A 12,186-nucleotide genomic window follows, 5' to 3' on the forward strand; every position below is an offset into this window, starting at 1 on the left:
ATTAGTGCAGCCCAAACATAAGTGAACGTACACTCTCTTACATGCATGCAACCCCTCAAAACACCCAGGAGTGGATAGATGGAAAACAAAAAGTGATATTTTAAAGAGCTTTGGAATTCATGTGGTGGACGAAGCCCATTATGTCCAACAAATGGATTTCGGTCAGCTAATAAACAGTACATTTCATGCAATGTTCCCACTTCAAGGTCCAAACATCAAAACAATCCAGTGCTCCAACTCCTCTGCTGCACTGATATCATCGAAGAAAAAGGGACACTAAACTGGGATAATGGCTTTTTATGATGGATGGACAACTACAATGGAAAGAAGGATGGAGACACAAGCTGCTTGAGTCATTCTAAAGCTCAACAGTGTCTAATAAAGTAGCCCAATCTGGAAATGTTTACAAACCAGGACTATCACCAAAGCCAAGCAAACATCCTGTAGATGTAACACTGCAACAAAGTGAGTGGACAAGACAAATCTTTACCCAAATACGTGCTACTGTCAGCAGCTGTTTACCGTAGATCAGCTGAAAGACTGGAAACAAACAAAGAGTGACTTTATTTGGCTTTTATTACAGATAAAACAAAAGTCATGCAGTCATCTGGTAAAGTGTCAAAGACGGTAGGGACAATGATACTTTTCCGCACCTCTTTATCTTTGGATTCAAGGTTTTTCAGTCACAAAGGTGCCACAGTTGAATAGAATCAAGAACCTAGTCACTGAGTCTGTATTTGCAAACAATAAGTCCATTTGTGTGTTCCATGCTCAAATGTATGTGTGGAAGTGGAAGTGTTTACCAACGACAACAACTCAGTCACCAAGAAAAAAAGCCACATAAAGTCACCAATGTTTCTCCAAAACTCCTCTTGGCATTCACATCGGGACAAAAACTGTGTGCTGGGAGCTTCATAGTATGAGCTTCCAGAGCAGCTTCTCCAGGTGTAACGTGTAGGTAGCTCAGTACTTTTCTTCATGTAATGTATAACAACTGATAGATAACTAGTTTAGCTTTTTTCCAGTTAGCAAACTAAATATTTTATGAAAATTAAAACCTGAAATTTAATGAATGATCTACAATATCAAGACATGGTGAAAGCCAAATTACACAAATATATAATATATAATAAATATAGCATAGAATTATTAGTTAGGGTACGTCTTTTCCTCAGTGATGACAGACATCACTGGATTTAAATACACAGTATTTAAGCACAGTAGCATTTTACAGTTAAAATTACGTAAGGAAGTAAGTAGTACTAATGACAACACTGAGACTTAATAACAGTTTATTGAGACTATCCGTATAGACTTACTTTTAAAAAACAGCATCTTTATAACCATGCCCCATCTGGAGTGACCCATCTGTCCCAGAGGCAGAACAGTGACAAATTGTACATGGCAGCAGCAGTGTACAAATGAAACAGGACAGACTGTGATGAGAGATGGAGATATGGTTTGTTTCAGTGTGGTCCATGAGAGATGCTGTTTTTTTCTTTTGTTGGGGGTTGGGTGTGGGCGATGGGGGTGGGGTGAGTGTTAATACACAGTGGGGCTTTTAAAGACTCCCCACATGTTGAATGGTCATCTAAATACTATAAACATGATACATTTATAGAGAAATCACAAATAAGCCTAGCTATTGGGTGGGAGTTCTATCACTGTGATTGGTTTAATGGTAATAAATAAGATGATGAGCAGAATAGCGGCAAAAATAAATTTTTTATTTGTTTTATTATCTATAGTGCAGGTAAAATGATCAGAAAAATTGAAAAATGAAAAATCTTTACTTTTCACACTCTGTGAAAATCATTTTAAACTTTGCATTACGTGCATTATACAGCCACACCAAAACACCTTCTCAGGAAGGGAAGTTGGGTATCAGTGATGTTTGAAGCTTCATTCTGAATGAGGCAGAGCCATTGCATATGGAGTTGCACCTGTTGTCCATGTTTAGTCCTGTCTTTTGGATTCAGTTGGCCTGCATCTTGTTTCTTTATGATCAGCTTATTCAGCAGGCCATCCATCAACATTTGAGAACATAAATACATCATCTGAAGGAACAGCCCAATTACGCAAAGACAAAACATATGATTAGCCACCTTGGCAACAGCAACTATGTAAGAGCAAGGTTCTTGATAGCAGAGGTGTTTCTGGTATATTATAAATAGCATGGCACAGGGAAAAGCAAGAAGGGGTTGGGGGGAGGGGGTCCAGTGGAGAAGGTTGGAGTTGTGTTGTGGTTAAAGTGCTGTGAATGATTTTGGAGCACAAGTTCAGTCCTGATGCAGGTAGTGTTACATAAAGTGGCGACTCTTGCAAAGTACCAAGACAATATGGAAAATGATGCAAAAGTCAGTTTTCATGATTTAAAAAATAAATGTTGAAAACCATTAAATACTGTGTTCTTTTTCAGCAAGATTTGCACCATGAAGACCAGACTAGGCTGCCTGTCCCACAAATCTGACTCCTACAATGACTTCTCAGAATTCCTGCCTCCAGCCCACGAAACCACAGCCAGGTGTCTGAAGTGAGTTTGCCAGAAAACAAGCCTTCCTGTGCTGGTTTTATAAGACTACAAATTATTTTTGTGCTTGACCTGTTGTTGTGTGAAATAATTAGAATTATCAGACCTTTCAAGGAAAAGTTGCCTTTAAGACTTTCTTTAATTTGAGGTGATATGAATGTAATTTATTGCTTTCCATTTGAGCAGTATGTCGGCAAAAGTATTATACATTCTGAGAATGACACAAGTATTATTTTTATTATTATAGTTATTATTATTAATGCAAGTCCTAAGTCATAACATATTTGCAAGAATCACCCTTGGCATTTACTAGAGGAGATAACTTCAGCGGTGCATGTCCCGCTGTAATGACTGTATGAATGTTACTGCTGCACTAAACCATTGTTTGTTTGTCTGCCCAACCTAAGTTGGCAAACAAATGCACTTTAGGCTTCGAAACTGTCTGATTCTTATCTATATCAGATATTATGATATCATCATATTGCCTAGCACCCACCTATCAACTGGCTGAAATTTATAGCATGTATAGCATTTTATAACATTGTCTTTGGTCAGTTTAATTTCACCACAATGACATGTAATATATCAAAATAATATAATAATATTATATAATGTTAAATATAACCATTTTTGGTATTTCCAAATTGTGTTTACGGCCTCGAAATTACATTATATCATATGACATATTATGAAGTCAAGCTTACTGTACTTTGGGGTTACATCAAAACTTTAATGTTGGATCAGTAACCTTCTAAATGTATGTTAGGCGATGGCATTTCAAGCCGTGTGAATTGATCTAGCCAACCTTCCAGTCTCTTTTTAAAGCATGTCCAAGAAATTTCTTTGTCAGGTGCATGTTACTCATATGTACAGGTTCACCATAATGCATGTAAATACAGATTCATGGTGGAAATGAAAAAGTCCTCTTTTATAGATCTGCTTACAAAGTATTTCATTGAATTTAATCTTGCATGCCACTTTTTATGATTTTTATTCTTTTGACAATGAAACACACAGTCCCTTAATCATATATAGATTACTTACATGTTGCTGCATATAAATGGACATTGAGTTCCATATCGTTAGCTTCATAGCATAATTGCCTAAGTCATTTGACTAAGTCAATGACTTAGGCACTTATGCTATGAAGCTAACGATATTTATCTTCATATATATATATATATATATATATATATATATATATATATATATATATATATATATATAAATACCCCATTTTTTAAAAATCTTTTCTCAATGTCATTAACTGTATGAGCTGAACGCACAGACAGAGCAAACTGTACAGCATAATTGTCTGTTTAGCATAGACCTTTTTGCACTTAGGCTAGTAGTAATCAAGTAAATATTATTTTGGCCAGTTGGAAAAAAGGTACACTGTCAGATGTTCTAACACATCCTCACTAAAGTAACTTGTGGCATTGTTTTAAAATATTTCAGACTGCTTTGCACATGCTGTGGAAGACATTAATCATTTAATTGTAGCTCTGTTGTCTCCTCCAATCTTTAAAAGTAACCTGTTATTTGAAATATTTTATGGCCTTGAGAAGAAGAATTAGTATGAGGAGGAATTAATCATGCATTAAACTCAGTTGCCATTCAAGAATTTATATAAAACACTGCAGGGGACTCAAAATGCATTAAAGCATAGTTGTTGATTAGCATGTAATTGAGGCACTTCTTTTTGTCTTTCTCTCCATCAGACTATCAACCGATGAAGTTGTTCGATGGTCTGAATCATTCGATAACCTCCTCACTCATAAGTGTAAGTGAACACTTTCTATTTTCTGAGGGAACAGTTCATACTGCACAGAACACTCATAGCCAGCCCCAAGAAAATGAAAGCCACCTTATACAGAAGTAAACAAGCCCCTACCAGTTTCGTTAATACTTTCCTTTTTTCACTCAGGAAAAACAAATTTTACTGTTCTCCTCTCAAGCCCATGTTATGCAAGTGTGTCATTTCTTTGTTGTTAAGAGTCCGTGCCGCATAATGAGTCACATCCTCGTCTTTGACCTTCCCCTTGGACCAAAAAGACAGCAGCACGCACTCACAACTCACATGTCTGTCTGCACAAATGGGTCATGGATTTATTTTCTGCTGACAAGCCATGTGACGTAGCATCTTTGACAGAAAACTCTAAACTAAAAGCGTAAAGGGCACATTCATTTGGTGAGAGTCGGATCAACTCAAATCAAATTCGAACATTTTCCTCCTACAATTAGGATGCTCGTGTCTTGCTGAACCTCAAAGGTCAAATCAATTTTTTTTTACTGATATAGAAATCAATCGTCGTTTGTAGGAAGTGAACGTTTAATCTAGGCTGATTGAGGTCCTATCCACGTTTCCTGGAACAACTCAAAATCTTGGGTCAGTCAACTAGTACTGGATGAGTTTAATGATACCTTTGGGACTGTTGACCCCCAAGTAACATTTGATGAGCTGACAGCTTTGTCTTCCTTATTGTACGTATGCATACATGTACATAGATCAAGCACACAATTTACAACATATGCTTCCCTAAAAATGGTAATAAAAACACTGTATACCTGTCCAGTTATATGACCAATGATTGTGGCAATAATGTGTCAGTATCTGTAGCAAGGTGAGAGAAATACTATAAAAAAAAAATTTTTGATAAAGAAACACATGAGGTTATAACTAGCTATTTGTTTGTCTTTTTTTGCCAATTCATTTGCCAAATATTGTCTCAAATAATTAAAATCATTGTTTTGTTATACATGAATATAACCAAAGATGAGTGAGCTTGAACTGCTGGATATTGGGTGAATGATGAATGTCTAAAACCATAACGTGATTATCCCAGTAGTTCGATTACAGGAAAGGTTTAGGGTGTCCATCATTGTATCATTTCACTTTTTTAAAGTTCACCCAGGACCATCTTTATTTTTAGTGTCCTTGCTAACTAAATGTCAATCCACAGTTACCCTCTTTTTTTGTTTTTTAATTGAAATGCTAGGTGAATGCTTTAGCTGGGTGTCTGTGAATTCTGTTCTTAGTACAATTATATGAAATTCATTCATCTTTACATACGGTACAATTTAGGGCTTTTCCAGGTGAAAGATACCAGGGTTTATGAGCAGTTACAAACCTGGCAGATTAAAAAACACATATTTCCCTCTGTTGTTTCCTCATCATTTCATCAGCAAAGACAATAAAGAACAAGACTTTAAAACACACCATAATTCTCATACATACACCAAAACTGAAGTGCTATCCAAATCAATGTATCCTTGTTGCACGGTGTTACTTGCACTTTTAAGATTGCTGTCAGTTAATAGACACTGAAATATTAACAAGTCAGTAATATGCGTGTAGTTATTAGCGTGTTTTGGACAAGATTTTTGCAAAAATTAATAAGCGTTGGAGTCCAAAGGGTGGGTGGCAACAGCTGCATCCCAGTTTTGTTCAGTGATGAACTCCATAACACTAGGCTAACAAATGGTAGTCTTGAAAAGTCATACTCACTTGAACAGCTTCATTAAAATTGAGGTTATGACATAACACATCAGTTTGACACACAACAAAATAATGTTTCCCAGGCAAAACTAGAGGATTTCCCTAGACACAGGGAGCGTGATGCACCTGTGTATCCTGTTTCCACTGACCAAGAATTAGAGCAGCACACTACAAAATGTAGATACAAACACACACATATTTGGATTACATAAGTGATGTTAAATCAATAGGAACAGAGTGCTGGATGTTCCTGTAATAAGGTATTAACCTTAATTTGCTTTAAAAAGAATACTGTGTGTTTCATCTGGATGCATTCAACCTGTGGGCACTGTTAGCTATATGTGACTTGTTAGAACAAAATAACAAGCAATACCTTTTTTTATGCATAACAGATTAGGAGAAAAAATACCGAGAGGAAAAAAACGTTAATGTTTCTGTACCAGAAATGTCTAAAAGGGTTAGGACAGGAGAAATATGTAACTTATGGTCCACGACTTTCTTAAGGATTTAGCAAATTGATGGAGGTTTCGAAATGGGCTGTAAATGTCTGAAATGGTGGGATCTGGGGAGAGGTTTTAAAGCAAAAGGATGACAGTGACTGTTTTAAAGAAATCTGGCATGCACACAGAAGATAGAGACAGGCTGATAATGGACAGGAGGTGGAGGTGATAAGTAGAACCTCATTTGCAACGAATATCAATTGGGCATGAAGAAGTGCACATATGCAAACTATATCTGGCAGATCTGTCATGGAAATAGGATAAAACTCAGACAATGGGGTGGGCTGAGACACTTGGACAGATTGGAAGGTTCCTGGCTTGAACTGTGATCTGATACCATTGACCTTACCAGCAAAAAAATAAAAAATAAAAATCACAGTCATGGTAGGAAAACCAGATTGAGCAGGGGTAAGAAGTCTGGTGATGGTGTCTAACAGGAACCTAGAATTGTGCCTATGTGCTTGTTAGTGCTTATATAGCCATAGAAGTGGATTGCTCGTGTATCTTTAACGTAAAACAGGTTTACTTTTGTTTCATTTATCTACAAACAACCTTCAAATAACACAAAAAATCTGCAAAACGACCTAAACGTAACAGTTCATGTGCAAAAACCTGACATCATCCTATACTTGTTTAGAGACAAATATGGCAAAATGTCCATTAAGTTGATATCCAACAGTGATTTTTACTGGAAATGTTTAGCTCCAGTTCTCGCACTCATTTGTGATGAACGAGGTCCCAAATGATACAGAAAACATATTCATATTCTTCTGTCAGTCATCCTCAAATAAATGAAGTGTGATACTTTTTGTCTCATTTGGTTTAATTGAGTTCTCCTTTTTTTTGGAAAAAAAAATGTAAGATTTTTTTTCTCATGCTTTTGTTGGTAAGTAGAACAAAAAATTGTAATGTGTTTACAAATTTTTAAGCACCACAGTAAGCGTATATGCTGTTCGAGGCCAATCAAAACAGTATTGTTGCATTGCACTGTGTTAAGAGGTAAACAGCAGAAAGGGCGGAAATGACATGTCAGCATGACAGAGGCACATAGAAAAACATGCCCCACTTCTCATAATGTCAACAGGGAGCACATTAATTACTCACTTATCTTGGCTGCCAAAAATGTGTTCTCTTTGTTGGAATATTTTGTTCTGATTTATTTATGCTGTAACTATAATACAATTTCCTGCTTATGTTCATCATACACCAAAAGATAATAAAGGGTAAAATGAGCTGCTGTACAGAAACGTGAGTCTTATGTGTTTTTATATTTTACATTCTTTAACTTTTTGATTCTTTTTTTTTTTTTTTTGTTCTCAGATGGGCTGGCAGCTTTCCGGACATTTCTTAAGTCAGAATTCAGTGATGAGAATATTGAGTTTTGGATGGCCTGTGAAGACTACAAAAAAATCAAGAGCTCAGCTAAGCTGGTGTCAAAAGCAAACAAGATATTTAAGGAGTTTGTTGAGGTTCAGGCACCAAGAGAGGTGAGTTAATGCAGTTTTCTACAGACTTGACTATTAATTTTAAACCCATGATTCACTACTTTAAACCCATGATAAACCCAGTCAAAAGAAATTAAAAGATTCTTATCATGGTAACAGGATAGTGATGTATGACAAGGAAGGATAGCAGCAAGACTGAAAGGGAAGATTTACAAGATGGTAGTGAGACCTGCTATGATGGTTTGGCAGTGTCACTGACAAAAAGACAGAAGCTGGCACTAAAGGTGGCAGCGCTGAGGATCCTAAGATGTCCACTGGGACTGACCAAGATGGGACTGACCACTCAGGTTGAGTGGTTTGTAGACAAAATTTGTAGGCAAAGAGAGATAAGACCAAGATTGGTTGCACATATACTGGAGAGTATGGATAGTGCATATTTTGGGAAAAGGATGTTGCATATGGAGCTGCCAGGCAGGAGGAAAAGAAGAAGACGTCAGAGAAGGTTCATGCATGTAGTTAAGGGGGACATTTTATTATTCATTATGACAAATTAACAAACTGACTATTACATTAATGAAAGTAAATGACTCTTTTCTTCAAAATTATTCTTTCCTCTCTTTGTCCTGGCAGATTAACATTGACTACCGTACCAGGGAGAAGACTAAGCAGAGCCTGGCGGATCCCACCCCAACCAGCCTCAATGAAGTCCAAGGTAAAATCTACAGCCTCATGGAGAAAGACTCCTACCCACGGTTTCTCAGGTCCAAGATGTACCAGGATATAGTCAACAGGGCACAAGCGCGAGGACAACGAAGGTCTGTTTGACAAACAGTGGCAATAAAACTGGACCTTTACTGTAGATCATTTATCCTTTGAAATCTCTTAATACTGTGAATCTGCAAGGATGGGGGTGACCTGCTTGACTGTTTCCTTTATCAACACCAGCTCCATGCATGCAATCCCTCTAGATAAAACGTGTCTCTGTGGACTGCAATATACAATACAATGAGTGTGGATGATTATAAGCTAATGGTTTGCTGAGCAATCTGTCTGAAATATCAAAATAAAAGTACAGTATCATGCAATAATGATAGTTATCACAATATTTGCTATGTTTTGTTAGTTCTTTAGCTATGTAAGTTATTTATTTTTATATCAGTCATGCACTATGTGATTATAGGCTATAGACTCAAATAAAAGACTCAAATAGAGACTGGTAAGTGGTGGTTTGAATTGATATATGCATTTCTGTAATAAAGAAACTTTATAGTCAATAAAGAAATCAAATGAGTTGTTCAAATAGTCCTAAAAGCAAAAGAAAACCTTTATGGTAATCTCCATGTGCACCTCTGGATTGTTACTGCTTGATCACTACATGGAAGTACAGTTGTGACCAACTGTGAACCTGTGATTTCACAATGGTCCTTAGACTTGAGAGACCAGACACCAAACTTCATATCACAGCAAGTAGTTGGATTATGACCAAGAACATATCTGTGTACGTGTGTGTGTGTGTGTGTGTGTGTGTGTGTGTGTGTGTGCGCGCGCGCGTGTGTGTGTGTGTGACTGATTACTATGGTTGTGCACTGTGAATTTTCAAAATCCTAACAGTGAACATTCTGCAACCTGAATCTGAAGCTTTTTGGCCTTGCCAACTCTATTTTTTCTCACCAGCTGCCTACTTCCCAAATTTGACTTGTCCAGTCCAAGTAGTCATGATGTGACCACTTGGACTGATCTGCAAAAAGCAGATAAAACTAAAACTGAGTTATTATTATTATTTTTTTTTATAACTGAACTTTCTTTCTTTCTTTCTTTCTTTCTTTCTTCTTTCTTTCTTTGATCGCACCTTTGTTTACCTCCGTGATTGCAGTTGGTCAGAAATTTGTAGGAATTTTCATAGCAAAATAAATGATTTGTCTAGTTGTGGCCCGTTCACATTCTTTTACATATATTACAACCAGTAACTGTTCCTAACCTGAATGGTTATTACACATAGAAACCAGGTGTTGGTTTAAGCAACACATTTCAAGTACTCATTGGTTGAAATAAATTTATATAATAATTTAATAAATAAAGTTTTCCTGGATAATAAACAGCACCGGTTATATATAAGTCACTGGGTGGCCTACATGTTGTATGTTCTTTTCCATCTTATGCATCTATTCCCAACCCTCTCTTTGTGGACTTTGCAGCCCTGCATCATCCTTCTTATTTGCTTTCATTATATTACTCTGCCAAGTTGCTATCACAATAAAACATGGGTCACAGCAAGCAGCACAAATGTTGTGCAGGGTGTCTTTTTCAATGGGAAGAGGGTCTCTCTGCTTTATTTTCTCTCTTTTCAAGAGTTCACTGGATTTATGAATATTTCTGATATATTTTATCACTGAGGAAACTATATTGTGGTAATTATCATTATTGCTTTATTGCTCAGCCCTGCCACTACTTGTCTTACCTCGTCTGTGAAATAGACACTGTTGTATGCAGGTAATTATACCTGCTGTGGTAGTTTGTGTGTTTACAATGAACAACTAAGTGAGTGACCACTTAATATCTGAAACTGTGCCAAAATAATCAATTGCACTTCGATGTTGTTATTGCATAATACTGTGTATCTTAAACTGCAGGTAATCTGTCAGCTCATTTCACTCAGCTCAACAGGCAGTTTAGCTTTCACTTCTGTTCTAAATGATAAAAATTGTTTAGGCAGTCAAAGATTCCCGAATGAGATTCCCTTCATCATTTCTGGTGATTTGGTCGGTTTAAAATATGTTACTGAACTGTAATGAGTTTTTTACGGATTATCGACTAGCAAAAAAGTTTGCAAGTAGAGTTAAAGAGTAATTTAAATCCATTCTATAATGGATTGATACCCAATTAACCAAAACAAGCAGCATAAACAGCAGACGTTCCATCAAGGTTACAGTGAAATACAATGTCCTGCTGATACTCTTCCACTGAATTCCATCCAATCTTTGCTGAAAATAGTTTTCTGCATGATGCAATACTCAGATTTACTGTTTATATATTCTTAAACATGTACAGTATGTTAAACAAATACTGCATATAACTTTATTTATAATATGTCAGTGTGCTCCTTCAGCATTTGATGTGTTTCTGCATTAGATGTGCTCCTTAACCTACCAATCCTTTAAATGAATTAAATGCAAAACTTTCCTGAGCACTTAAAGAGTGGTAAATATTTTCTTTAGTGCATGTGTACCACATAGGCCAGCCTGTTTGAAATGCCAGAAAACGGATAAAGACTAAAAAAAGCATACTGCCATATATGGTATGTTACTGTGCTCCACATGAACGTAATCTCCCTCTTCTTCTTTTTGCATTAAAAAAAGTTAATCTGCATTTATTGTTGCACTGTGTGACTTCATTCTCATTATACCAAAACGGTATTAGAGTTATGAAAATGCACTCATCCACTGATCAGACACACAGACAGACGGGTTGACCTCGTTTCCCAGCCATTTTATAACAGCAATGAAAGCAGACCAAAACATTTCTAATTAATGAGAAGCCACTTCTCCATCTGCATGATTCACACCTCTGTTAAAATTAAATGTTTGAAGAACAGATTCAAAATTGCAAAATTGTTGGTTGTTCAATTTTGCTTTTTGTATTAGAAGACTTTGCATGCTAAATATTCAGTAAATACAATCTATTGAGCACATGTGCTAATGACTTTTCAGTCTTTCTCACATAAATTCAAAGAAGTAAATGAGCTGAATGTAATTGAAAAAACAAGAGAAATGTACATTTCTTTATTTCTTTAAATTTAAATGATTAATTTTAAAAATGAAGCAATAGGACTCTTATGTATATGCCATAAACTAACCTACAAACATCCTGAACCACAAACAGCTACATGCAAACTTTATGTCATGATCAATTTTAATTCCACTTTTTATATTGAGTTTGAAATTCCCAGCCACATCAACAATTTCCATTTTGTTCTTTCTAGCAATAAACATCCTTGTCCAGAGAACAGTGATACTTCAAAACATTTAGAATTATTCTATAATCATTTGATGTTTGATATTTGATTATTTGATGATCACATTCAAGAATTACAGTTACCAGTTATTAAACTCAGAGTCGATCATTTTAATTCACAATAACTACTACTGCAATTCTAAACTAAATTAAAATGCGTGCTGATGGGTTAGGTATGGAGAACTTTGCTCAGCATCTTCA

At 36.1% G+C, this 12,186-nt stretch overlaps 1 protein-coding gene across 2 annotated transcripts in view; it reads left to right on the forward strand.

Moving 5' to 3' along the window:
• LOC309692176 (regulator of G-protein signaling 8-like) overlaps positions 1-11,334 on the forward strand; it is a 28,215-nt gene extending 16,881 nt beyond the window's left edge. Inside the window, exons 2-5 of one of the 2 annotated variants that reach the window (XM_082510419.1) lie at positions 2,424-2,533; positions 4,252-4,313; positions 7,850-8,016; positions 8,605-11,334. In XM_082510419.1, coding sequence (XP_082366545.1) covers positions 2,433-2,533; positions 4,252-4,313; positions 7,850-8,016; positions 8,605-8,799 — 525 coding nt within the window. In that variant the 5' untranslated portion in view covers positions 2,424-2,432 and the 3' untranslated portion in view covers positions 8,800-11,334. Of the gene's footprint in view, positions 1-2,419; positions 2,534-4,251; positions 4,314-7,849; positions 8,017-8,604 lie in introns of both variants that reach the window. The other variant, XM_082510418.1, reaches the window with a different exon arrangement.
• Positions 11,335-12,186: the final 852 nt, after the last annotated feature.

Source organism: Aulonocara stuartgranti (genome assembly GCF_965226115.1).
Source record: "Aulonocara stuartgranti genome assembly, chromosome: 17".
NCBI classification, from domain to species: Eukaryota; Metazoa; Chordata; class Actinopteri; order Cichliformes; family Cichlidae; genus Aulonocara; species Aulonocara stuartgranti.